The sequence below is a fragment of the Falco naumanni genome, chromosome 13 (assembly GCF_017639655.2).
Source record: "Falco naumanni isolate bFalNau1 chromosome 13, bFalNau1.pat, whole genome shotgun sequence".
Classification (NCBI taxonomy): domain Eukaryota; kingdom Metazoa; phylum Chordata; class Aves; order Falconiformes; family Falconidae; genus Falco; species Falco naumanni.
The window spans coordinates 9,760,025-9,787,645 of record NC_054066.1 but is presented as its reverse complement, the minus strand read 5'-3'; the positions used below and the strand labels follow the sequence as shown (position 1 = coordinate 9,787,645).

Here is a 27,621-nt window from a genome sequence, read left to right as displayed (position 1 = left end):
GTATAATGTCAGAACAGAGATTATTAGTGTGTAATATATGTAAATTGCATATTTTTACGTTTTATATGCCTATTATGCAGCTTCTTGGCTTTCATGCATACATTTATGAGAATATTGTATTTCCTTTTCAAATTAGGTTTCAGTTGCTCAGTGCATTTTCTTTTAACAAACATTTGTTAACACAAAATTATTATGGGGTAGCATATCTATGTGTTAATATGTGTCTACAGGACTTAAATGTGCTTCTGAATTGGCATGTCTCTTTCTGATCCTGACATTAATGGCCATCACTGGTTCTCTGATGTGAAGCAGAAGAGTGACTGCAAAAACACCTGTCTTGCGACTGCAGGTGTACGGTCTTAGTAGAGAGCAGATTGTTTTTAAGACAGGATATCAATATTTTGAACTGCTTCATTTAAGATAAGGAAAAAGGCTTTTCCGCTGTACATGGGCATCCCCTGACCTTGTCATGTGCTTTTTATTAGTGTCAAAGCAGCAGAGTTTGCCCTACACCAGGCAGTTCAGGCAGTCGGCTGATTTTGAAGTGTGCTGATTCAGGCTACTTGTGGATTCAGGTGGAGCAGCAATACTCCTATATATACATATATACACACACTCCTATCACTGCCCACAGGGGCACTTGCTTCCTGTATTTAACCTGTAGGATACTCAGGCTTAAATAGTACTGCAGTGTTAAGTTTTTACTGGAAGAAAAATAAATGTATGTAACTAGTCTCCTGCTGGACATGATTTTTTATTATTTTTTTTTCTTCCTTGCCCTCTAGAAAACTTCTCGGATCTACTTTTTCCTCTTCCTTGTCATCTTCCCCCATTGAGTCGAACCAGACTGTTGTATGGGCTGTGTGTAGGAACATAACAGTCTTTAACAAAGTTTGCAATTCTCATGCCATTACCTGGAGCTCAGGAATAATCTTGATAAGAAAATTCTGATTTTTTCCATGAACAGGAGTAAAGATGCAAGCTGTTTCAAGGTTTCTTTATTCTATTGTCAAAACATTTCACTGCCTGAGTTTAAGAATTATACTGTAGCTCCTTTTGGTGAGATAGATCTCAGGCAATTGGCTTCTCTTAAGTCTTTGAGAGCACTTGGCTTTCATTAACCTGAAGGATCTGATGGCAGCTGTCGAATCAGTTAGGTATGTTCATGTTGTCTTGTTAACTCTGTTTTTAAGGGAAATACAGGAAGCAGTGGCTAAAAACTTGCATTCCGTTGTTAAGAAAAACAAGATGGGGGAAAAAAGGCAACTGTTAATTTATCATACTTCTTCCTATACCTTCTGTTGAATTACTGTCCAACTGGTTGCCCACAAAAACATTTCATTTGGATCCAAGTCCCAGACCAATGAGAAGCTCATGATCTTTGCCATAATGAACTTGACTCTGAGAGCTCCTCACTTAATAAACAAAAAAAATGAGACAGAGGTCAGGCATTTCTTTGTGAGGAAGAAAATTAATTCACATGATAACATTTTCATGAACATGAGGTTTTGTTTCTTTTGTGTTTTTTTTTTAATTATTATTTATTTATTTAAAGAAAATCCAACCAACTTCAGCCAAAGGGATTGTTTATTTTTGTTTCTGTGGATACAAATAGGTGAGATCCAATAGTTTTGTAATTGTTGTTGTGCAAGAAAACATTTATTACTTGTTTTGTAAATACTGTAGTATTTAAAAACTAGAAATATACATTTACAAATAATATAAGGTATATAATTAAATATATAAATATAGCAAGAACAATAAACAGGCTACCTTACATTTTGAATGTCCATCTCAACTTCTCTCTCTGGCCCTACTTCTACCTCCATCCCCACCATGCTAGAAACGTAGGTGGGGTTTCAGCCTTCAAAAACCAGGTCTCCTCTTACAGCTCAGAAATCTTACATGCAGATGCAAAAAAGTTCTGGACTTTCCTGGAAACTTAAGCCAATTGTATTGTAACATGGTGAACGTAAGTATTTAGAAAGGCAATAAAAAATACAGGTATCTTAAATAGAAAAAAATAAGAGTAGAATGACACAACACATATAAAATATCACTTTCTTGGTTCTCTTAACACTTTTTAAATGCTATTGTTCACAAAACTGACTTATCTTTCTCCATAATAATTTGTACCATTTAGAATATACAGAGACTGAGTATTCAGCATCACTAAATAATTTTTTGCTTTTGCTACATGTAGAAGTTCTATTTAAACCACTTGATAAGTGAAAGTATGAGTCAGCCCTTCACAGACTATGAATGCATGCAAATGGCATGCATTGGTGAACTAATTTTTAAATGAATTTACAAAATAGAAATATCAACAAGAATCTGAGTTCTTGCATATTTATTCAGTTGAGGACTGGTACATGAATGAAAGCTTTGTCATAAGTAATCACCTTACTTACAAATGTCTCATTTGAGTCCTTAATTATGCTCTATATTTTAGATTTTTTAAAAAATAAAGGAACTAATGCCACAACCTGAATCAGTGAATAGCATATATTGCAGTTGGATCAGAAAGATCAGAATTTCATCCTTAGCAATCCTTGGAAAGCAATGTATCCATCTTTAAATGTATCAAACCTCATTTCCTTCAAAATTTCCTACCTCTCTATAGAGAACTGTTTTATTTTTCCCTTCATTTTTTTCCAGGATATCAGTTATAGTTATAATTTCCTTATAAAAGAAAGACTGAGTGCTGAGAATACGAAGAGGCTTCCCCTGGTCAAAATAGCAATATACACTTTTATTTGTCTTCAGTGCTGACTAGCCTAATGTTAGAGGCACAGGCATATACGTTAACAGAAGCCCCATGGATAAACCCTTTACTAGCTGGATTCCTCCAGTTATGCTTGTCCACAATCTTTTTTTTTCTCTCACACTTATGGATAGCTTACTGTTTTTACCTAAATGGCTAGGATTTTGCAGCAATTTCCTGTTGGTAAATCCAGTCAGGTACGTGTAGATCATGCAGTAGGTGGTGGCGTAGGGCCAAACATTGAGTTTAGTCAGAGTTCTCCTATGAAAGCTTTGCAGATCCCATCCCCTGGCCAACACCAGAAAAAAAGGAAATAAATAATAAAAAAAAGGGTGTATTGTTGGTTTGTTTTGCTCTTCAGAGAGAGAAAAACCTATGTATCCTAGTTGTGGAGGCAAGGTGTGTGAGAGCCCACCTGTCACTAGCTGGGCTGGTTTTCATGGTGGCCAGAATCCTTCTTTTGTGTTTTGGCTTGAGTAGACAATAGGAGAAGAGCTCACAGGCAGAGCGCAACTTGATCTCAAGTTTACGTGTGTTATGAACTGTAATATTGTAATATTGCCATATTCAAGCATTTAAATTCATGAGCCTACAACCTCTGAGACTGTCTGGAAAAGTTTTGAGATGTTTAATTCTATATTTATTCTTATATATTCATATATATTCTTCATATAAGTTGTGAGTGTATATTCATCTTTGGGCTTTGTTTTAGCTTTTCATTCGTCTTGACATTTTTGAAGCTTTTTCATACAAACAGGACATTGAGAATTAGCTTCTCTTTGAATTACTTTCGTAATGATACCTAGTCCTGTGACTCCATGATCTAGCACCTGACAAAAGACACGAATGTCCTGGCAGACTGTGATAATGTTGTGAACATTAGTAATCTCCTGTAGATAAGAATATAATTCATGAAGGATCAAGTTATCCTCTCAATTATCCTAAATATACACCAGTGCACCTTCTCTAATTTCAGTGTAGCTACCGCTGATGTCTAGTGGTGTGAAATCAGTATGAGGTCTCATTTGATATGACTATGCAGAAGGTCAGATCCTCAGATGTTCAAAGTCAGTGTATTTTCTCCCGTTTTCATTAACCAAGTATGTGGTTCCCAGTGCCTGCCATTTGGCACAAAAATGCTTTCTGTTGGGTTTCTTCATTTGGCATGGTGGCACTTTCTACATTCAGCAGGAATATTCGTATAGATAAAATGAATCAGCACCAGGGTTCTAGGATCCTATAGATATAGATCCATGTAGCTAATTAATTGTAATTAATTTTCTAAAATCTCTCATTCTAATGCATTGTAACCATCCTTTTTGTGTTCTTTCTTGTGCAATATTTTATTTTTGAGAGATTTTTCTACAGTGAAAAGAGTTAACAGCAGGTAATGCCATTCATCTCGGAAAGAGTTTGAAATTTTCAGTGTTGGTGATGAATGAGGGTATCTGACCCACATCTGTTTTACATTAGAATGGAACATTGCCCTGACATCGTTAGGAGCATTTGTCAAGATTCCCTGGACAGAGCTTCTGTAAATTACATGCTGCAAATGTGTCAGGGTCAGATAAGAGGATATCATTAACTCCACTAAAGTTTACTCACGATTCTGTCAGTTCAACTTAATACGTTAACTGCCAACAATTTTCCTTGAGCTGTTTCATTAAATCTTTCATTCACAGGAGGGGAAAAAAATGTATCACTGTACCCCAAAAATATTGCACATGTTCTTTTCTCATAAATCATATTAATTGCAGACATGGTCACAAAGCATATTAAATGCAGGCATGCGTAAATGAATTAAAACATATGAGAATTTTATTGTGCCTATGGTAGGTCCTACATCCTAAAATACCAACCATGTTAACAGGCATAATGTTTCATTTAAATAGAATAAGCTTTTTCTCAGTTTAATAGACTTTATTTTGGTGATAATAGAAGTATTTTCTAATAGCTGATAATGGACCAGATGTTGCGTATGTGATCTTTAAGGCTTTCATCATTCAGTTTATTTTCTGGATCATAACCTCAGCTAGTGATGCTGTGCTGACCCCACCAGCAAGGGAGTTTGCCCTAATAGTATTTTGGATTGCTTGGGATGTGCTCTTTGAAAACTTTTCTGAAGAGTTTGGTTGCTGCAGTTCACTCTGTTCTCTTTACTTATTCCTAATTGCACCTTTGTTTTCCAACAGAATAGAACTATTTTATCAATTATATATACCTTCTTTTACTGTATAAGCTCAAAGGCTATGTGTCAACATTTCTCTGTGTGTTTTGTAAAAAAAATGAGAACAAAATATATGTAGCCAAAAAACTTAGAGCCTGGGGTTTTCTGCATTTACAGGAGTTCTTTTCTAAAATAAATCAAATTGTTGCGCAGTATTTGGTTCTAGGTGTTAGATCAGCCCTTGATTTTTCTTTCACCTTCTTCGGGATCCAGATCAGCAAGGCTGACAATTGCTACCTTGGCCTTCCCAAAGTAATTCAGGGGGAAGTACATGTTTTCCCGTAATTTGGATGGTATATGGATTGAATAAATTTACGTTCTTCCTTAGTTACTGTAAAACAATCAGTTCTGTTTACTTATTTAGAACTATACCGTTTCATACCAGCAGAAGATCTGAGTTGCAAAATCCTGATCTTAGTGTTTCTCTTGTACACCACTAAGCTGAGGGTGCTGAGCATCCTGCAGATGTGGCCCATTAATGGCTTTCTAATTGATTAGGTGAAAGTCAGCCATGCCCTTCCTGTAACTCCTTGTATGGGTGATAAGGTCATGGCACATACCTTACGAAAGACTTCTGCCCTGAGGCTACTTCCCTTATAGCTTTCAAAAAAGACATGACCAAAAATCTAATTATTTAGATACTAATCAACTGCAGGATTATTCTAAAGACCTCTGGAGGAGATATTTCTGAGAAGATGGTTACTGTTCAGACTTGTTTTCTCTGCCTCAAGAGACAGTGCTGCGTCAGTTCTGCTCCAAACTGTCCATGCTCCAAAGTGTCTATTAGGTGCATACGCAACTAAAAAGATACCTGAATACCTGTATTATGTAATTAATTTAAATTTTTTAAAGTAAATCTCATCAAATGCTAATTTTAGAGAAGAAATATCTCTATCCAAGTACAGATGCTACTGAAGTTTGAGTGGCTTTTGAGCCTGGGTCTGGATCCACATTTACATTTCAAGGCTAATCTCTAACTGTAAAATAACTTCCAATCCCAAAGTTTTTGAGCTCACTGTTTTTGCTGGCAAAGTCCAAATAATGTTGTCTTGGGCTCTATTCCATTGAAAATATTAAAGAGAAAAAAGTTTAGTTAAAGTACGTAGTTGATAAAATAACTATTTGCCCAGCTTGGCAGTTGGTCCTAGAAGTTCTGGTAGAGACAGCGTGTGATGTGAGAGTGCTCACACAGAGAAGATGCCATGGGGACTCCAGCAGGGCTGAGAGGGCAATGTGAGCCCAGCTCCTCCTCCCTGCTCTTGAACTTGAAACAGAATGTCATAAAGCCCTGTGAATATTGGTATCACATAGGTGCTATGCAGGAATGGAAAGGGCTGTGCACTTATTTCAGATTTCTGATAAATCATGTGTGTTTTCAACTGTAGTCAAAATCATGATACTGGTGCCAACATAAATATTTTCCAAAGTAGTAATTTTCAATGTAAATGTTTAAGCCATGTTTTTTTGTGGATCTTTCTCTTCTTTTGAATCTATTAGTGTTTATTTTAAAGGACAAGGATTAGTATAACCTAAATGGATACAGGTTCAGTGTTCATACGTTCTGTTGTACTCTGCTGATGCAATGTCATATCATTAAGCATGCTAGATTTTCAGGACCATATAATTTTCCAAAGGTACAAGAAAAATATTTGTAATTTCTAAACTCAAAAAACTTGCCAAAATAAACTTTAGAAATTTTAATAGCTTTCAGGAACCAATTTTTAGAAGAAATAGTTGACAGCCCGGTGATTCTAGCTTTCAGGGGTTTTGGGGACAAAATGCTGTGCAAAAAACATGATTTTTTCGATCTGTGGTCATTCCAGAGATCTTTTAAATTGTTTTTTATTAACCACAAATTCTTTTAATAGGTTTTGTAGATTGAAAAGATTATTTGAATTAAATAGAAAATACCTTATGGCCTGAATCCAAATTATTCTTTTGTGTTTTTAACTTAAAAGTTTTAAGATTTCAGTATCTAAATGAAGTCTTTGGATATATTTTGAAACTTCTTTTTGCATGAATGCTTCAGTTCATGAAACATTTAGCAAATACTATCAGTTAGACTCATGTTTTTCTGCTTAGTGAAACAGAAGTAAACATTCTAGGGCTGTAAGTAGTAACTGAACTTCTTTCTCAACTTTCTTTTTGTGTGGTGAGATGTCTGGGGTGCATCTGATGCAGAGATGTTTTGTGTTCTCAATGCAGGTATCTGGGTGTCTCTTTTTGAAGTACTCTGCTTGTGCTTCTTGCTCTTTTCCTTATCAGACATGTAAGACCTGGACAGGTCTTCCTTCCTACTTAAATCATGATCCCTGGGTCTTGTTTCATTTATTTATTAACAAACAAACAAACAAACTCAGAGCTGGGGCCACAAGCTTGCTACAGTAATAATCCCTTTTCTTTTGTGATGGAAAACAAATACACAAGCAGGAGAATCAGAGCTTTAGGTACCAGACATATTCTTTATAAGCATTAATTTGTTCTTTACAAAATAGACTCCAATTTTAATAATTATTATTTTTTAGTTTATGGTAAGAAGTGCAGTAAAGCAAAATGATTATCAAATACCATATGTCAGATATTTGTCATGCCTTTTTGGAGGAAGAAGAACCCGTAAATTATCAGAATATGCAGGTTTGGCAGAAGCTGTATGTCATCCATCCATTATAAGCTGTGGACTATTTCTCGGGCTTTGAAGTACAACTTATTCCAGCAGAAGTAAGCAATTTTCTGTTGTACTTATTTTCAAAATGTGCTAGAGACACGTGCCAGGAAAGGAGATGCACACCAACCTGTAGTGAGTGATTTTTGTCAACAAGAACTTATCCCTGTAGCTTCCTTCATTCCTGCTTTGAAAGCATAGGTGCTTTTGAATGTGGTTTTTTTTTTTTTTACTGGAGATTATGGTCTAGAGGGCTGGGCTTTTATAGGGACAAGCATGTATTTTTCATATTCTCTTTTCAACTAATCTTGACTGATGATTTTGTAAGAGTGTACAAGCAGCTTATTAAGGAAGTCACAGTTGACTTGAAACTGGTCTGGAACATCTGTTGTGTCCTCTAACTCAGAGGACGAAGTTGAGAACTGGTGTTATGACCAGCATTTTACTCTTTCACATCCATTTCTTCACAGGCCAGCACACAGAGTATGCAGCATCAGGAGATACAGCTGCTCTACCCTTTCCCCACATATCCATGTTGTTGTAGGTGCTGGGATGCTCTGTTACTTCCATTGGTAGTGTTGCTGTGCTCTAATCCAAATTAATTTTATTTTAATGACTGCTGATCTTGGGACACCTCCCACCGCCCAACAACTGTGTGAGCTTTTTCACAGCTTTTCTATGTTTGTAGATCATGCAGGACAGTGAGGCTAAAGAGCCACTACTTGTTTTTTATTCTCTTATAACTGAGTTCTCAAGGAATAAACAAACATCTGCAGAGGTCCCAGCTGGGGCATGGGATCAGACACTCTAAAATCATAAAGGTTTTAAAAATTGTATTTCCTTATTTGCCCTTGGTATCACTTTTTATTGGTTGTTAGCCATCAGATTTTATTTTGGTGGATGATGCAACCAAATTCTACTCCCTCTTTGGATTAGATGCTCAAAGCATAGGTTGAATACCAAGTCTACCTATTTTAAGAAATCAAATGATGGACTTGAAAACTCATATGGCTCTGTAAGCAATACTGTTCTTCACATACTTTAACACTATTATTCTGCCTTTTAGGTAATGGGACTCTTGACTAATCATGGTGGTGTGCCTCACCAGCCCCAAACTGATTATGCCCTGTCCCCTTTAACTGGGGGCCTGGAGCCCACCACCACTGTCTCAGCCAGCTGCAGCCAGCGGCTAGATCATATGAAGAGTTTAGACAGCCTGCCTACATCCCAGTCCTACTGCCCACCGACCTACAGCACCACGGGTTACAGCATGGACCCTGTCACAGGCTACCAGTACGGACAGTACGGACAAAGTGAGTATTGGAACATTGGCACTGGGAAGCACACTGCTCTACCTGCTTATCCATGTTCTTTACGTTCTGTATGTAACAAAGAAAATTACGAGCAGAGAGATCCTAACGGCTGACTACTGCTATTCTCCAAAGCTGAGCAGAGTGCACGGGTGAGATAGCTGATTGTTCGAGCAAGATTTCTGCTGCATAATTATTTTCTTAAGTGATGTCAACAACATCTTGATGTTATTAATTGTTGAGACATGAAACCTGATTGCCATTAGGTAAAACATAAGGGTTGTCCAAAATGAAATAACCACTGGCATTCCACTATTAGAAACACATGTTCTTAATGAGGTCAGCTCAAGAATCATTACAGTATATAATCCCAGATACATAGAGTTTTGTCAAACTTGTCCTAGGAATAAAAATATTAGTCCTTTTCCTTTGATATATCAGTATTATATATGACAATGTCAACCTGTAGTTGGCATGGCCCCATGCTGTGAGGTTGTCACAGCATGACTTAAAAAGCTTCTTTTGCTTTTTTGCAGGTGCCTTTCATTATCTGAAGCCAGATATTGCATAAATGAACTGTCCACTTCAAGTTAAAGCTGGTCTTGTTTTCCGGTCTCACTCCAAGGCTTGGATACGAGGGATCTTCTCAACACACTGCAGTCTAAACTGGGGCAGTCCCATTGAGAGGAGCAGGCTTGTTATGGTCTCTCCAGTCATAGCTTTTAGTAGACTTTTGAAGGCTGGACAAAGCTATACAGAAGACAAAGGCCAAAAGCAATAATGAATAAATAAATGCGACATGGTTTGTTATGAGTGGGTATAAAAAACAGAGCAGTATTTAATATCACTGCCTGGAAAAACATTCCATTTTAGGTTGTTGAAATTAATGTGCATTGATTGGGACAAATGGAACATTTTGAAACTTAGAGCAGTTGAGCTCTGCGTACTCTGACCCATCTGACATCCGGTGCTGACTTTAGTCTAACTTTAAAACTGCTCCATTTCTGAAGCAAGGGCAGGAGAACCTCTTTCATTTTACACACTGGAAATTGTCATCAAGAGGAAATGTCACAGTTTATAGGAAGGTAGTGTAAGTGCAAAAGACTTCCAGAGCAACTTATTGGTTACCTTACCATGCTTTTGTAATCATGTCGTCAATAAATGCCACTTACAAGTTTTGCTATACCAAGAGATGAGATCTTGTGTAACATGAAAAACAGATTTTACCTTGTTGTATGTGGAGTTTTCCTAGTCCGTTGTACCTTTTCGAACAAACTTGGGAGAAGAAAAAATCAACAACAACGTGACTGATTTTTCACAACTGCTTAGCAATGTGCAATACTGTGTACCTCACACAAACTTTGGGATCATCCAAAGTCATATAGATAGAATCAGAACTATATTTTTGCAGGTACTTTTATTTTTGCAGTGCATAATTCCTGATGATAAAACACAGAAATGTTGCAGTCTGCTGGACAACTAAAATCCAGCTTGCTAATCATGATTTAAAGGTCATTTTCAGGAAACAATAAGAAGAAATGATTACGTTTACATTTTTTTAGTGATGTGCAGGACATAGACAGAGATGGACCTGTATTTGACACATTTGTTTAAATTATGCAGCGATATCCAATATAGAAAATATAGGAACCAAGGTTTACAAGAAGTTTGCATTGTGACATTTTAGAATGTCAATAAATTTGTGTTTTGTGATGTTGAGAGGAAGAGGAAGATGGAAGGCGGTGTTATTTATTTCTCTCTATTCTTGGAACAAAGAGGGAGGCAGAACACAAATACATTCCTTTTAGTGTTAAGGACTATGAAGTAGTGAGTTAGACTAGGTTCAGTACAGAGGTTAGTTCACACTTTGGTCTTAAGGGTGATGGAAAAATGAAATATTATCTTTGTGTTGCAGCCTCTACCACAACACACGTGTTGTAAAAAGAAAAAAACAAAAAACAAAAAAACACCACAAAAAAGCACCAAACAAACAAAAAAAACAACAAAAAGGAAAACAAAAAACAAACGTCTTTCATGTAAAAAGTTCAGTAAATATTTACTATTTATAATGAATAAACATTATGAAGACTTGCAAAGCACTGATGATTTTGTCCTAAAATGTAGTATTGTGCTAAATACATTGATACATTTTAATCTGAACATCATGAAGAAATAAACCATGTTATCTTCAATGCAAACTGTATTCATTATGTAAGTGTATTCTGCACACATCCCAGGGCTGTGGGAGCCTCAGGCAGCCTCTGTGCCCAGGTACTGCTAATGTGCCACCCGGAGCTCTGTGTTTGTTAATGAATTATGCCTTTTTTAAGTGCTATTGGTACCAGTAGTAGGTCTTTCCAACAAAAGAAAAGCATTGTGCCTTTGCTATGTGTTTAAAATAAAATAAACTTGAACCCCACACAAATAGGGCAACTGGTATGGCTTTTACAATGCAGGAATTTTGTAATCACTTATCGGTGGTATCTGTCCTGATTTTTTTTTTTTCCTTAGAAGCCTGAAGAAATTTTTAATAGGCTCATGCACAAGCTGATTGAAACATGGGGAAGACCCTTCAAGATGAATGGAGTAAGTTTTAGTGGTACATCAGTGTGTCAGGAAATTCTACTTCATGCTAGGCTTGGTGGGCATTTAATTTCCTCACAATTTTGTGGGGGATGTAACTGCCTGAATTTCTTTCAGCTTCTATTTCTGTGCATTTTATTTTATTTTATTTTTATTTTATTCTTTTAACTCTAGCCCTCTTCCATTGGAAAAGGAAGGAAAATATTTTTTTAAAAAGGATGTTAAAAAAATGCTGAAAAATGGGGAAATTTCTTTTTTCCTTCCAGTTTACATTTCTCTGACATGATTTTAATTTCTGTGACAATTAAAATTTAAAAGTATCTTATTAATAATTATTCCCTGCTCTAAACTTCTAATTTTTCTCATTTTTTTCCATTGTTGCTTCCCCTCCCCGAGGACTTGGCCCTTGGCATTTGTCTTGTGTCCTAGGCTTGCTGCAAAGGCCAGATCAGCCTCTTTTTCCGCACTTGCAATCAGTTTGATGTAAAATACAGGAGAAAAATCTGCTTGCTTGCACAGTTTGGAACTGCATGATGTCTCTGTGAGTGCTGCTTCCCGGGAAGGGTGTACCTGTGTCATAGGATGATTGCAAAATGCCGTATTCACCGTCTGTCCTTTTGTATTCCAGCAACTGTGGGGGGTGGGACAGAGCTGTAATTTCTTCCTCCATCCCCGCAGTGCTACTGAGGTGCTTTCCTGACCTGGTTAGACTGCAGGCATTTTTGATGCTCCATCCTCTTTTTAAGTGTCTCCCAAGCACTTTGTTGTATGAGAGGCTAATGCAGAGCCGGAGAGCCTGGAAACAAGACAGATAAGAAGATCATCCTGTCCTTTTGCAGGCAAGACATGCAAGTGGGGACCCGGGATGAGCTCTTTCCAGAAGAAGTGAGGAGCCTGGGGTAGGGGACTAAGCAGTTTCCTGATTTATGATGTGCTATAGGAATCTTTGACAGAGCTATAAGGATTACTTGGGGTACTGTTGATCCCTTCTTGTTATCACTGTCAAGGGTGAAGTTCTTGGGAGTTCACGTGTGTTTTTGGAATATGAATCCTGAACACGTGGAAAGTCAAAGGGGCACAAGCCTGCCATGGATATTGCATCCGATCAAAATGCCATGGAATAGCTTGGAGGAATGTGCTTGTAGCAGTGGAGTCTAAAACCTACTCACTGATGAATGCAGAAAGGATGGATCTGAGGGTCCTTCCTAGTTTGTTTTTTTTTTATTAGGTTTTTTTTGTTGTTTTGGAGGGGACAGTTGCATATTTTACAGGATAGAAATAAATAATAACAGCTGCTTAACCAACTGTCTGTCATCTCATAGATATAAGAATTGGAAATTATTGAGAGACAGGCTTTGATGAAAAAGTATTTATTCCTTGTGGCACAACCGTGATTTTTAATTTATTCTTTGCTTTTAAATCTTTCTTTATCTACAAATAACATCTACTCCCATCAAAATACCCAATATATGCATTTTAGCATGTATTTACATTGGTATATGTTATTGTTCCTTTATTTGAGCATGCATAATATTTAATGGATGAGCTAGGAGAGAATTATTTTAAACAACACATAATTTTCCTTCTGTTTTCCCTGGATAATTCAATGTATCCCATTTAAACAAAACCTATAAATAAACATTTTTTTCCTCAGTAATCACACAGGGTTTTCTACTCAATATTGCAAAAAAGTCTTGTCTGTCCATGTGACAAATGCTGTTGAGCTGTATCCATAGCTATTTTGAAAGGCACAAAATGCCAATCTGAACCTACAGATCTTCACTGAAATAGCTGATTGTTAAACAGGATCTATGTCCTCAGAAATCTCTTTCTGCACGTATTTGATAGTAGAGCTAGATTTTTAACCCCTAGATTAAGGTCTCTGCAAATTCAAACTTCAAAAATCTGGCTACAGGTCTGTAATAGATCTCCAAACTTAATGAAAAAAAAAAGTTACATGATTTTGGAAATCAAACCCCACCCCAAATTATCAAATGTGACTAGATTTCTGTAGCAAGGATGTATTTGCACTTTTTTGGCAGTATGACTATAGCAAGAAAATTGTTTGTTGTGTCTGAATTGTGTGGTATATTCTCATGCATGTAAGAAATGCATTCCCTCTTGTCAGAGTGCTGTTGGTTACTGCTAACAGGTGAAGCATACATTTTTGCTACCTTAATAACCATGAAAGTTTCAATAGTTTCTGTCCATAAAGTCTTCTGGCCTTCAAGTCTATAAAGTGGATTACTAAAAGGTATCTCTGTATAAAATAACAAGAAATTAATTTAAGGCAATATCAATGAGACCATCAGAAACCTGGAACAGCTTGAATTCATAAACCTCTTGGTATTGTTCACTTCAGTGTTCCGTTGCTCGCTTAATAATTGCAAGAAAACCTGCATCCTGATTAGAAGATCCCATTTTTAATTTATTTTGGCTTTTCCAATGACATCTAGATCTTGCCTGGAGCAACTAGAGAGTCACAGGGTTATCTTAAAGGATTGCATGAGTTGATCTGAATCTGTTCAAGGTATTTGTCTATTGTAAAATAACCAGAATTGCAGCCTGCTTCTGCGGTCGTTGTAGGTAATAGGCCATCTGGTCTGTCAGATTTTCACTACCTGTTCTCTCCCAGCACTTCTGAGCAGCTTATCACAAGCTGGTACGTTCTCATCAGTCACAGGGAGCAAAGTACTTTAGCTAGATGGCTAGTCAGGTTCAAAAACTTACAAAGCATTTGTTGTACAAGCAGGCTTCAAAATCAGTACATACACATAGTGCTGTCACTAGGTTCTGTTTTGCTGTTGTGGTTCCACAAGTGACACTTTGTAGTAGTCTCACACAGTTTAAATCTTTGCTGAATGTATTTGTATTGCCTCAGAACTGCTGACTGAATAGGCTCATAATCCAGAGTGCCTGTGGATAGCTCAGACACTGCAGTGTTTTGACATGCACTGTTTATTATTCAGCTACTCAGGCAATGTCATGAAAAATCATAATAAAACTAGGAAGACACATCACATTTGACCCTTGCTGAATAATTTAATAAAGCTAGCTTGATACACAAATATGAAAGAGCAGTTGCTGATAAGAGCAGAACCATTGCTTCCTTCTCTGAGAATTGGAAACAGTTCAGAAGCTTTATTAACTATTCGGTGTCTTCATCTTCAGCAAATTTTGTCCCTTAGGCCATAACCAAATGTTAAGCTACTTGTTTCTTCCTGTACTCTCCTCCTTTCAGCGCTCACACGGGTATCTTTGCTTGTGCTGTACACAATTATGTTCTCAGTTTTTCTTATGTCTCTGTACAATTATCCATGCTTTTTTTCATAGACACTGTTTAGTTTACAGAAGTATTTTTCTCTCCATGTATATATATATATATGCATTTATTCACAACGATCTCCAGTGCACATACCTGTAAAAATTTAGCTTTTTAAGAATGATTGTTACAGTTACTTTGTACATTTAACCCATAATACCTTATAATTCAGTAATTCAGAGCTGGACAAAATTTCTTTGGAGCCCAGCCTTGTGTGAGCATCCCTGTGGTTACTACTAGAATAATATACGAAGCGTACAAATCTCCACAGTTTTTTGAAATGCTGTTTTAGCCCCTCTGCATCTATCCTGGTGAGGGGCCTGTCAGGGCTGGGGTCATCCAGTTCCTGCACAACACCAGAAAGCCTTGTCGGGATCTTCCCGCTCTGCCAAGTCCATTACCCAGTGTTTGACTGAACCCTCTCTCCATTGTCTCCATCTGAAGTCTCCACAGCGTGGAAGACACCCCCTTTCCCTCAGTGTCATGGCTTCTCCCCCTCGTGTCCCTTTCTCCTGTGGCTCTCTGGCAACCTCCAGCCCTTCCACTCCACAAGGAGCCAGCCAGCGAGACCTTTTTTCCCAGTGTCTGTGTCAACTTGAAGAGTTTATCTGTCACCTTCTCTTCCACAAAGGCTGTGCCTGCCATGCTGCCTCAGGCTGTGGAAAACAGGGGTAGGCCATGCCGCCATGGCTTCCTGCTGCCAGGCCTGGGGGCAGTGCAGCACTGGCGGGCACCTGCACAAACCCCAGCAGCTCCAGCATGCAGTCTCACAGCCTTGGGGCAAGGAAACCTGAGGGGAATTTTTAAACAGTCAGGGTAGCCCGATTGGAAAAGGGGACAATGAATATGTGTTAAAATGTAAGATGGAGTTCAGCTTTTCTTTTAGAACTCAGGGGACCTGCTGCAGCAATGGTGGGGGGCCACTGTGGAGCACTCCTGTGGGGAGCAGCCCAGACATGGCACCCTGCAGCCGTGGAGGCAGGCAGCCTGGAGCAGAGCAAACAGTCACTGCTGGGGGGAGTTTCTGACTTGTTGGGGCTGGGGAAAGTCGGGGGTGTGAGCATGGAGAGGGACAGTGCTCGGCCGGGAGAGGTAGTGGCGCTGGGCTCTGCGCTGTGTGAGGGAGGCGTCAGCCATCTTGTCTCTCTAGTGCTGAGATATCCCGCTGCCACGTGTGGTGGAAACAGCACTACTTTCTCTGCAGGTGGCTAGGGGAGACAGCAGGAACCACACTGGGAACCCTCTGAGAAACCTGAGGGGTGGTTTCACCTTCAAGTGAAGTCCAAATACAGTTTTCCACATGGGTGCTGCTGTCCCAGGGAAGCTGCATGGTGGGTGGAGAGGGGATACAGTGCTGTGGCCCCTCAGTACCTCTATAAAAACATGTTTTTCTTGAGTGTGTGGGGTCAGTGGGGAGCAGCCAGAGCAGAGGTGCTTCTCCCCATGGCAGAGGTGGGTGCCTTTGGGGAGATCTCGGTCTGTCCATTGGGAATGGCTAGGAGCAGCATACGCCATATCTGGACTCAGCCCCTCATACAAGGAACACTGTAAAATTAAATCCTGCTCCCTTTGCAGGTGCTCCTGTGAGACATGGTGGAGCTACATTAGTGCTGTGGCGATCCCAGGTGATCTATGCATGAGCAGCAGCGTGGTGTGGTCAGGATCAGGGTCGCTGTTGAATGGCTTCTTGGGATTTGCTGCACTTGGGTTCCAAACCAGACCGCTCCTGTGAGCCTTCACTTTAGGCTAGCTTTGATTTCAGAGCATTTTCTTGTATCCAGTCTCAATTCAGACCATGCATACCAGTGCTGAGACAGTGACAGAGGCTCAGGCCTGAGGTCTCTGTCAGTCCCACAGGTGGCCGGGCTCTCCCAGGTGTCCTCCCAGGCCAGGCAGCTGTCCCCAGCTGTGGTGGCAGGGTGCAGGGCTGGCCTGCCTCACCTCAGTGAGAACCGAGCATGGCAAAACTGTCCGGTGAGCCTCAGTAAAAATAGCTGGTTTGGGTAAAATTACCCTGTAGGTTCTGGTAAACTGTATCTGAGATTTTGATACTCACTGTCTTGTGGCAGAAATCCCTGCCTGCCTCCTTTTGTCATCCTTATCCATAAAGGGCTACAAAAATGCCATATATTTGAAAAACCTGGAAGCAAACTCTTTCTCCAGCTCCCAAAAGGTTTTTCTGCTATTGTGTCCTAAAAATCTAAAGTAAAACAAAAGCTGCGCTAGTGTGGATAGTATCACAAACTCTCTTGCTAAAAAGGGACTCCAAGTAGTTAATATTTCTACCCCTAAAGCTTTAAAAAAACTCCTAAAATGAAAACGTACTGTAGATAAGGAGCTCAATCTTATGTTCATATGCACCCAGGCACTTTCCTTTGATTTTTAGTGGAAATTTTAGGTACGTGAGGACCTGGAGATAGCAAAGATGAGTGAACAAGGCAATTTTGATCTGTGAAACTACAGTTCTGTTTCTTCTATTCTGATTCTGCTCAAGTTCATCAGGAAAGATTAACTTTGGCAGCTTATTCAGTGACTAAATCTTGATATTTTTGTGGCTTAATTCATAACATAACTGTAAGCTATTGCCCTGTGTTTATATTTCCCATCCATTTCTCACATTTCCAAAGCATACTGATATGTGATCCTGGCAATTTAGCTACCATAATTGGCATTTTTCTAGGGCCAAAAGGAAACAAATTCCTTATCCTCCATACTTCTTTAATTTCTGAAAAACAACAAGTAACATGGTTAATCCTCTTTTTGATCTCCACCCCACCCCCCCCTTTGAGTTTTTCTTATGGTCTTTTCCTTTTAATCTTTTACTTTCTTTTTAATCTTCACTCATTGTCCCCCTGCATTTGAAGAATTTAATGTACTTACATCTCTAAAAAGAATTGGACCACTTTATGGAAATAGCTCTTTAGGATCTTGTTCAAAGCACCATTATGTACATTTAGCTGTTTGGGGGAGGGTGAAAAAAAGGAGAGAAAAAGCAACTTTAAAGCAGTGTTTGTTTGTGTAGTCTAACAGAACACTGATCTGTTCAACTAGACACAGAAACAGTCCATAGAAACACCCTAAGTTACAATAAAACCAGATTACATTAGAGGAGCAGAAGGGTGGGTGAGCATCCTCCTTTAATTGGGGCTTGGTCACCTCATCTAACTCCTGATGCAGGTGTGTTTGAGCAAGAGCATTGCAGGAAGGGCGAAGCAGGGCAGCACAGGTGAACTCTATGGGTGATATGCAAGCAGCTCCCCTCTTCTACTTCCTTTGAAGCACGATGAAATAAACTATGCTGTGGCTGAAAGGCATAATGCTTCCTAAGGCTGATCAGAGTGCAGCTGAGGTACCACCGCTTACCTGGAAGCATGCCTGGAGGCCTAGTCTAACCATTTGAGCTTGGAGGCAGAAGAGTTTGTCTGCTACGGTATGTGCATTCATTGGTTTGTGGTTGTCTTGTACATGTGTATGTAAAACCTTTAAGTCTTTCCTACAGCGGGCAGTGTTAAGGCTACAGACAAGTCTTCATTTGTGCATTGTCCTTTCTTGGGTGGTGTGGAGGTTACTCCATGAGCGGTCATGTGGAAACTGGTGAAATGTAGTATCCATTATGTTAAGGGTGGCTTACTCTGGCTTAGAGTAGCTTCTGCTGTGGGGAGACCTGCATACCTTACGGCATGTCTGGAAAGGAAGGTGTAAAGCTGAGTTCATTTGCCCAGATTCTGAGTTTGTGAGTCATATGTGGGATGAAACCCATGTATTGCCAGGCATGGCCTGGTGTTAACACAGTAATGTAGCTTCCATGATTAGGCTGATGTGGATCTGGCTGCCTGAAAGGTGGGGAAAGAAAGTACAAGTCTTTGTGTGCTTTTTATTAAGAAGCATGAAAAAAACCTGCTTAGATGTGAGACTGTCAGTTGACTGCATAACATAATGTGTGTTAAAACACTTTAAGAAATAATGACTGTACACCTCAAGAAACAGGGTGCTGCAGCTTTGTGTTAAGAGGCATGGTGTAGGCATGTGTAGGCACAGCACTACTTGTTCATGGCGTACCCAAAACTTTCACTGCAAATTTACTGGTGCGGTTGTTGTCACTTGTTTCTTTACTCAATTGTGGTACCTAACTGACACCCCCCCCCTTCTTTTTTTTTAAAATTTTATTATGTCAACACCAAAAAGCCCCAGAAACTTGGCCAACAGAGGTCATGTATTTCTCAAGCAGGCAAGAAATTTACAGGGATTAGCATCTGTCCAATTTAATTTATGTAGAATCGCACGCTTCTTTTACTGAAGCAAATTCTTTAAAAAAACAAACAAACAGTAAGAGTTTACAGAGTTCTGGAAAAGTTGCAAAACCTAAATGAAAATCCTTTTCCAGTTACACGAATATAAATTGGGCGTAGTTCCCCTGAAGATTTTATACTATTTTAATGAATGTATTTTATTTGTAGTTAAACTGATGATAAAGCTTTTCTTCTTTCTCCTCATAACAAGATTAGGTCCCCTGAATCTGTTCTCCTTTACCCACAAGAATAGGTGAATAAGATCTCTCCCATAACTTGACCCCAACCAAGAACAGGATTTGGCATTGCTCTTTATGGGAATTTTTCATCTTTTTTCTTTTTTCTTTTTAAAGGCTGATTTTAAAACAAATAGTTAAAATGTGGAGCTGAACATTTCTTCTAGAAGTTGCATATTCTAAATGTACTTATACCATAGTCTGCTGCTCATATAAAATTACAGACTTCACTTTCATCTTTCTTTTTACAAGAAACCCTTAATGACAAATGCAGGCTGTTTAGTGATACCGATATACTGCAATCTTAGCATGTGAATTAGTCATCATACAATCAGTTCAGGGGGTCAGGCCTAAAGAAACAGTGCAGAGTTGGCAAACTGCTAGTTGGGTGATGTGCTCTCCACTTCAAAGTCATGGTGCTTACTCCCCAGAATTCAGATCACAGAAAGAAACAGCTGGCATTGTCGTTTGTGGCAGTAAGGACTTTTTTTCTGTGGGGAGATAAGGTTTCACTACTTTGTAAAACAACAATTTACTTTAGAGTGACCTAGCCTGTAAAACACAATAGGAAGCGGGAATCCACAGAGCCCTGCTCTGCTATTATCATGCAAGTAGACATGACCTGTGACAAACCACACTGGAGAAGACTTAACCCCCTTGCTCCTTGTCTGAAAATATTCAGTGTAGTCCACTTGTCAGTGGCAGTCAAAGGTTTCATTTTCCAGAACGATTTTATAGGCAGTTCTTTTCAGTTTGTATATTACTCTTTTGCATACTTCCAGTGTGGTACGCATTTGTGTCAGCACAGGGCTACAGGCTACCCGTCCTAATAACTTACACAGACGTGTTAAAACATTCAACTTCTCACTTAGGCACCAAGGTTGTCATATTTAAGTTAAACATGAAAATTTAAATTTAAACTTATGGATGGCAACTGACTAAAATGCCATATCAGTATGCAACAACCCTTTCTTATCCTGAATGGTGGTTCACTCCACAGGCAGCATATTTTGATGGCCTCTCTCTAGGGATTGTCTGGAAAGGCATCAGACTTTGGTCCGTCCTCTTACCCAGCCTACCAGCTGTGATGCTGAGAGAAAGCACCTGAGAATGGCATAATGGAATTTAGAGATGCTTGTTAGAAAATGCGTGAAATTATTTAGGTGCTTCAACTCGGAGATGGACTTAAGTACCTTCCTCCACCAAAGGTGTGATTTTTTTTTTCTTTTTTTTTTTTTCTCCTTTTCTTCTTTTTTCTTCTTCCTTCCCCCCCCCACTCCCGCACCCCTATCACATCCTGCTGGTGCTTTTAAAATCCTTTCACTTAGTGACCTGAGCAAATTTGTTCTCCAAATACAGGGGGTGGTGGTGGTGGAATCACACACTTAAAACTGCCTGGCAGATGTGTGTCTCGGGGATTTGTTATTGTTCCATTATTGTTATTATTAATAGACTTCACTTCACAGGCAAGGCAGGCTTATCAGGCAAATGCCTCATTATCAAATGACTGAGACCCAATAAGTGCTTAAGAGCATTCCTTACCAAAAGAGGAAATGATTACAGGCCAGATCCAACTCCTGTTAAAGCCAGTGGATAGGTTCCCACTTCAATGAAGCATCGCTTGGGGCCCCTAGATGCTCTCTCCCCTCTGTGTTTTCTGACATGCTTTTTAATTCCCCAACATGAACCAAACAGCTTTAGCTTCTCTCATCTCACAATGTGTTCTGCAACTTCTGGAAAAGAACCTGGACACAAGGAAAAATGCTACAGAACAAAAAGAGCCACAATACAAACCATATGACAACGCCTATTTCTTCATCCTCTTTGTCATGTTGTTTTACTCTTTCCTGGCGTTAACTGTCTTTTTTGGTTATGTACGCTCGAAGAAAGCTATTTCAAAGAAAGATCCTTACCAGGAGTTCATCGAGGATAGGAATCGAAATAAGAAGTGGAACATGACCCGGCCAGTAGTGGTGAAATTTGACTTTGAAGAAGAAAGTATTCTTTGAACTCCTTAAACCAAAATACTCTGCTAAATGCACTGGACTGTCTCTGCTGCCTACATCTCAAGTGAAGATCTACATATTTATCTTGTTCGGCTGTCCCCTTCACAATAAATCAAAGCATTGCTTAAAATAGGTAATGGAAAAAGAAGTTTCTTTTCTTTCTTTTTCTTGTCATCTTTTTGTTGCTGGAATGTAGCTTTTCTAAATATTGGAGAAATCTTGTAGACTTTAAAATGGCAGTGAGAAGTGGCCATTTTTAGCTTTTGCTCCAAGTTTGGTGGAACAAGAATGGGAATCCATCCTACATCAAGACTCTGAATTTAATTAATATAGAGGACTAGTTTGTGTATGCGCATACCCACTCCAGGGAAATGCTGTTGCTTCTGAGTTTTTCAGACCTGGAAACTGGTGTGTAGTGTCCCTGGAAAGTGCCTCCCTGGAACAGCAGAGCGCATGTTACCATGCCTAGACCAGCAAATACTCTTTAACATGTAAATATAGAAAAGCTCCTCTTGCATTCCCTCCCCTCAGAAATTACTTTCACATGCTATGGCAAAAGATTCAAAAAAACATCTGCAGAATTTAATTAAAATGCATCCAGTGGAAAAACAGGTTGTGTATTCACTGAATTTGGAGTCCTTGCCTTTTCCATCTATGTATTTATTCTTTGCCAGTTTCTCATTGAAATGTGTTTCAGTCCTAGTGAATGGAACTACAGCTGATCACAAAACTAACAGAGGAATGGCTTCTCTGTATCTGCAATAAATATTTGCTAAGATGTTGCACAAGCTTCATTCAGAGTTGTACTGAGTACATTAGATTGCCATCTGATTTATTCCTTTTTCTCCTGCTTAATAAAATAAGTATTCTGACATGGAACAGATTGCTTTGCCTAATGTAAAAGAACAGTGCTCTTTGCTTTGTGATATTATGTATGTGGTATGACACACACTGCTTTCTGATAGCACACACGTATAGTCTTCTAAGACTTCCACTTGTTTGCTGCCTCTTCTAGGGTCTCTCATTTTATGGTCTTTACTTGTGATAGAACTGCTTAGATATGTTATGTTACCTGCATTACAAGTCTAATTGTTGCTCAGAGGGCTATCTGAGCACAGTAATCACTTTCAGGTGGTAGGTAGGCTCTGATTTTTCCTGAATATGCATATGAAAACAAAGTAGAGCAAATAAATTTTCAACAATGTATTAATTTTTCTTTTTCTGCTAATGAAATTCTAACGTTAAGAATTTGATTTTTCTGAAGTGTGTAGTGTTCATGATTAAATGTTGACTATTTTAGTGATTTGTGGATTTTAAATTCTTTCAATATTTAGAAAAAGTTTTTATATGTGTTCAGCCTGGGCTAAGTGATCAGATAGTGCTGTTCCTGTCTCCTGATGGGATGTGTTAAGTGTTTCTGATGTGTTTGCAAGCAGGGAAGTTGATGCTATGCATAACCCTCTTCTCATAAAACTAAAATTTGCTTCCCACTTACCAGCATGGATGTTTGTAGAAATAGCTGTGTTGGCTCAGATCATAGTGCTCTGTCTCTGATAGCTGTGCCAAAGGAAGATAATAAGAATAAGGTGATACTTTCTCAGTTGTACTTGCCTAGCCTCCAAGGGCTTGTTAGTTGGGGACCATCTGAGCCAGAGGCCACTCATTTTGTCTAAATGTGGGGGTGGGATATGTGCAGAATACTGATGTGGAAGTGTATGAACATAAGCATTTTAACAGGCCAGAAAATGTTCACAGATGTATTTTTGCTGGATTCATCCAACTCCAATTTAAATGGTTTTGACTATAGAAACAAGACCAGAGTTGCACTTCTTGCACAGATCAGTGTTTCGTCTATGTTATACGTGTCCTGGCTGCTTCATCTAGAAAGTTTGGGGTGAAAAAATGAAAGTTCAAGTCATCTGTGTTCACATCATGCTCCTGACCTTGGAGTGTATGAAATGAAAATCACTCTCCGTTGGGTGTCTTGGCTCGGAGCAAGTGGGGAGACTTATGCTTTCAAAAGCAGAGTTCTGGATGTCTGTCCTCTGAAAGGGTGTGTAAATGTGGATTTGCTATCCTGTCAGAAGATCCTTTATTTTTATCTTGTAGTCAGTGTGTTTTGATTCTTTGCAGTGTAATGTCATCTTAAAAATTAAAGATCAATTAGGTTTTTTTGAAACTGCATTCAAACCCATGTCCTTTATTTCTCTAAGCTGTTTCTGCTTTTGTCTTACCAGACAATTATCAGATCAGCCTAAATCCCTTAAACATTCTTTAGCAATGTGCTGCCATTGTCTAGTGTTTAGGCTTTTTGGAAACATTCACAACTCATTTAACAACAAGACCACAAGCTCTTCAAACAATTTTGCACAGTGTGCGCCTGTATGTGCGTGCATGTTTGTGTGTGCCAACAAGACTAGGCTTTTTCCTATCCTATCTCCATGCAGCAATAAAAATGTCTCTTTGTAAATGTTAGCCCCAGGGCATGTTGGTGACATTATTAGCCTTTCTTCTTCTGTGTGTCAAAACCCGTTTGTCCCTGCCCAGGAGATCTTACTTATTAATAACAAATGAAAGGGGACACTTGCATACTAGAGCAGCATAGGCGTACCCTCAGCCATGACAGTGTTTCTGGAACTTCAGTGCAGCTACGTTAATCTGCCCCTCCTGACATCTAAAACTGTGAACTAGCTAGAGTTAGAAAAGTTTGATGTTTGGAGATCTGGCACAAGCCCTAGGCACAGCCTTGGGAGTTGAATGCCCATTTTGGAGGACAAGCAAGACCTCTATCTAACTCATCAGCATGTAAAGAGAATAAGGAGTAAAGGATACATCTTTTTCTCTTGGCAGAACGAAACATGACAAGGCATCGTAGTTTTTGGTCTCTCCATAGCATGATGCGTTGGTTGCCTGCACTGGAAACAGAAGGGGTTGAGGATGGAGAGAACAGGGCTAAATGGCATACATACTATGATGTGAAATTGCTGAGGCAGTTGACACGTTGCTTATAACGTGAGAATTGTCCACCACATCTTCTGTGTGTGAAACTAGTATCTGTACTTCCAGAGCTTACAGAAGCCTGTGATCTGCAACCTTGTCAAGTCTGCTTTATAGTCACTACTGTTTTCTTGCATGTGGGCTGTGAAATGGGAATAGGAGAGCCAAAATAACCCCATTCATGGGGAGCTGTGGGCCGTGAAGTACGGTTTACACTTTTGAGATGCCCAGGCTGCTCCAGACTAATCACTGAGGAAAGTGGGAGGGCAGCACAAAGCACCATAAGGTGGATTTAGCACAGGCAAAGGTCTGTGATGCTGTAGGAAATGGAGATGGAGAGGGTGTTTGCATCTGCAAGACTCAGTTCTACATGTTAATAAGTGCCTTGAATTTTAAAAGATTTAGCCTGGCAAGAAGAGAGGGATTCATTAATTGTCTTTGTTTTGTATTTTTCTTTTCCTCCCTGGTGTTCTGAATTAATATTGCTCATCTGGTGATCTTACTAAGAAGCTTCTTGTTCCTTCTTCCTTTCTAGTAAAAAACATGTTAAAACAAAGTAGATCATGGATCCTGCTTTAGTTCCTCTACTTTTTGCTATTTATTGTGGCCCTCTGTAATGCATTGCAGCTGATGTATGGGGGTTGGTTTTGTTTTTTGGAGAGGCGTTGACTTTGAATTTAGTTTGAGCATTTTGAGATAGTCTATTAAAGGCTTCACTGAAATACAGGCATGTTGCAGTTTCCGCTTGCCCTTTGTGAATTAATACTCTAGCTTTCTCAGACTAGTCTGCGAGATGGTCTACTTCTGATTACCCCCCTGCTGATAAATATTAGGTTGTTCTCTAATTTTATATGTGTATACACATGTGTGCATATGCATTTTGGTGTATTAGGATCTGTCATTCTCTGAATGCCAAAAGTATAACAGATAAGCAGGACTAGCTAAAATGGTAAATATTTTGGGCTGCCCTCATACTAGTGTAAATCTGGAGTAAGCTGATTTGGCTGCTTAAGTTCTGGTGTTTGCTGGTACATGGGTTATGTCTAGAACTGAATCTTACGTTATAGGTCCATTTTGATTACTTAAAGCTCTGGTCTCTACAGATGAAACTTTTTGCTTCCATGGGGAGTCTAAAATACATATTGTATATGAGCAAGTTTTCCTGGAGCCTGTAGGCAGCTGTAGACATTAAAAACATTATTCTGCTGTATTATTCATGCATGGAAAACTTCATGGCAGTGACCGCTGTTGCATTCCAGAAAAATTAAGTGTGTTGAATTAAAGCAGGCCAGACACCATACATATCTCTACCTTCTTTTCTCTCTAATTTGCATGTCAGATGCTGCAAACTTTCCTGACTTCATCCGCAGCATACTTGCATGCGTAGACAGAGCCTGATATTTTAAAAGAGAATCTTTTTCTCATCCGAGGGACATCTAAAATGACTTATGGAATTGTTCAAGTATTCTCTGGCCTGGATTCTGAGAACACCAGTCTATACTGAAGTCTTCTGTCAGTCATGTGTACGAGCACAGTGGGACTTGGAAATCACAAGCTTAAAATTAAACATATGCTGCCATGTATTCTTGGCAAGCAAGCATGCATCCCTAACTTGGAACCTCAGTAAGCGCAGCAATATGTAGTACAAACTTAAGAAGCTGAAATAGGCTGTTTTGTTGTCATTTTGGTTTTTTTTTCTCCTTCATTTTGGTGTGGGATGTGTAATAGCAACCCCTTTGCCATGTAAGTAAGTTTAGTGAATTAACAGAACTCATACTACTGCGAATAACTGAATTCTGTGGGCTTGTTTCAAATGGAATGAATGTCAACCCTCCAAGGATGTTTTTCCTTTGTAACAGAATGGTGCACTTAGAGGAAACCTTCCAACTTTTCTAGTTATTCTGAAAAAAATTGGAAGACACAGTAAGAACTGATTTCCATCTACTTGTAGTGTGACTGCACACTACCTTTAAATTGTTTTTTAAAGTCCCAGCAACAGAGCTGCCTTTTCAGCCTGGGAATGCTATGTGACCCAGCACATGAAACTGCATTAAATATAGATGACCTTTGGCAGTGACCTCTCCTCTCCATAGATTTGCTTTCATCCTGCAAGAAGAGCTGAAGGGGTCATAAAATTAACACAAAGATAAAAGATTCTGACAACTGAGGTTACACAGCTAGGTATCTTCACATGTGTAAGAAGATACTCAATGAATGTTCACTAATACAAAGAAAAAATTGTAATTTTTTCTGGCTCATTTAGAAGCTTGTGGTCAGGCCTAGTATGCTGTGCTGGGGGTAGCTGTCCTTGTTTTCTGTCCTAGTGAAGCACTCCTTGGCTAGCAGCAACAGTTGCGTGCTGATGACATAATTTCTACTTCCTGTGTCCTGAAAAGAACTAATACTGGCTAATTTGTTGGCACACCTGTCAAAAGCTTATAGTGATCACTTTGTCCTTTGCCTTGAGTTACTGAGGTGTCTCAATGCAGTACCACTTTTAAACCTGTATTTAATACATGCTGTGACTACCCAGGGTCATTATGAGAGGATCAGGTACAGAGGTACAGAGGATTTTATAGACAGATATACGTCGGATTTGGAAGGGACATGATTACAGGGGTAATAGACTACTGAATTGGAACACAGTGTCCTAATGTGCTGAGCATGGTCCCTGTTTCAGCAAATCCTGTAAGTGTTGTGGTCCATGGTGACCTTGACAAACCAATGAATTCCACCCTGTCATTTTTTAGGGGGAGGAAAGGGGAAGGAAAAAAAAATAAATCTGTTTAACATAATGCTAAGACTTTAGGGTTCCTTTTCTGTGTAATAAAATGTCTTTAAGTAAAGCTTTATTTCCAGCAGAGTATTTTTATTGAAGTCTATGAAACTTTTTGATGCACATAATCATTGGATAATCACATGAACAACTTGGTCATGCAGTGTCACATGGCTTTATTTAAAGTATATACTTGAAAGTTTTGATGAAATTGCTTTCTATCTTCTTTCCTCCACCTCCCTGGTATTTGCTGATTCATCTGAACTGCTGTGTTTTGAGAGAATGAGTTAATTGCAGTAGAGTGGTACAGTCAAAGCCTCTCTTGGGTTCTCTCCTGTTTGCTTATTTGTGCTAATCCTGATGGGCTCAGGGGAGGGGGAGTGTAATCTGCCCTCACCAGTGAGCCTATTAGCCTGGCAAAGTTCCTGGCTTTCACAGGAGCTCTCTAG

The 27,621-nt window shown here is 39.1% G+C and overlaps 2 protein-coding genes across 5 annotated transcripts in view; both read left to right on the top strand.

Moving 5' to 3' along the window:
* The window catches only part of PAX3 (paired box 3), a 79,824-nt gene extending 70,200 nt beyond the window's left edge, over positions 1-9,624 (top strand). For 3 of the 4 annotated variants that reach the window (XM_040613334.1, XM_040613337.1, XM_040613335.1), the window contains 2 exons: positions 8,720-8,966; positions 9,500-9,534. In XM_040613334.1, the coding sequence (XP_040469268.1) occupies positions 8,720-8,966; positions 9,500-9,534 (282 nt within the window). Of the gene's footprint in view, positions 1-8,719; positions 8,967-9,499 lie in introns of all 4 variants that reach the window. The other variant, XM_040613336.1, reaches the window with a different exon arrangement.
* An 11,412-nt stretch (positions 9,625-21,036) lies between these two features.
* Positions 21,037-21,519, top strand: LOC121096664. The gene has a single exon (XM_040612957.1). It carries the CDS (start codon positions 21,076-21,078, stop codon positions 21,400-21,402), a length of 327 nt encoding a protein of 108 aa, XP_040468891.1. The 5' UTR covers positions 21,037-21,075; the 3' UTR covers positions 21,403-21,519.
* The last annotated feature ends 6,102 nt before the right edge of the window (positions 21,520-27,621 follow it).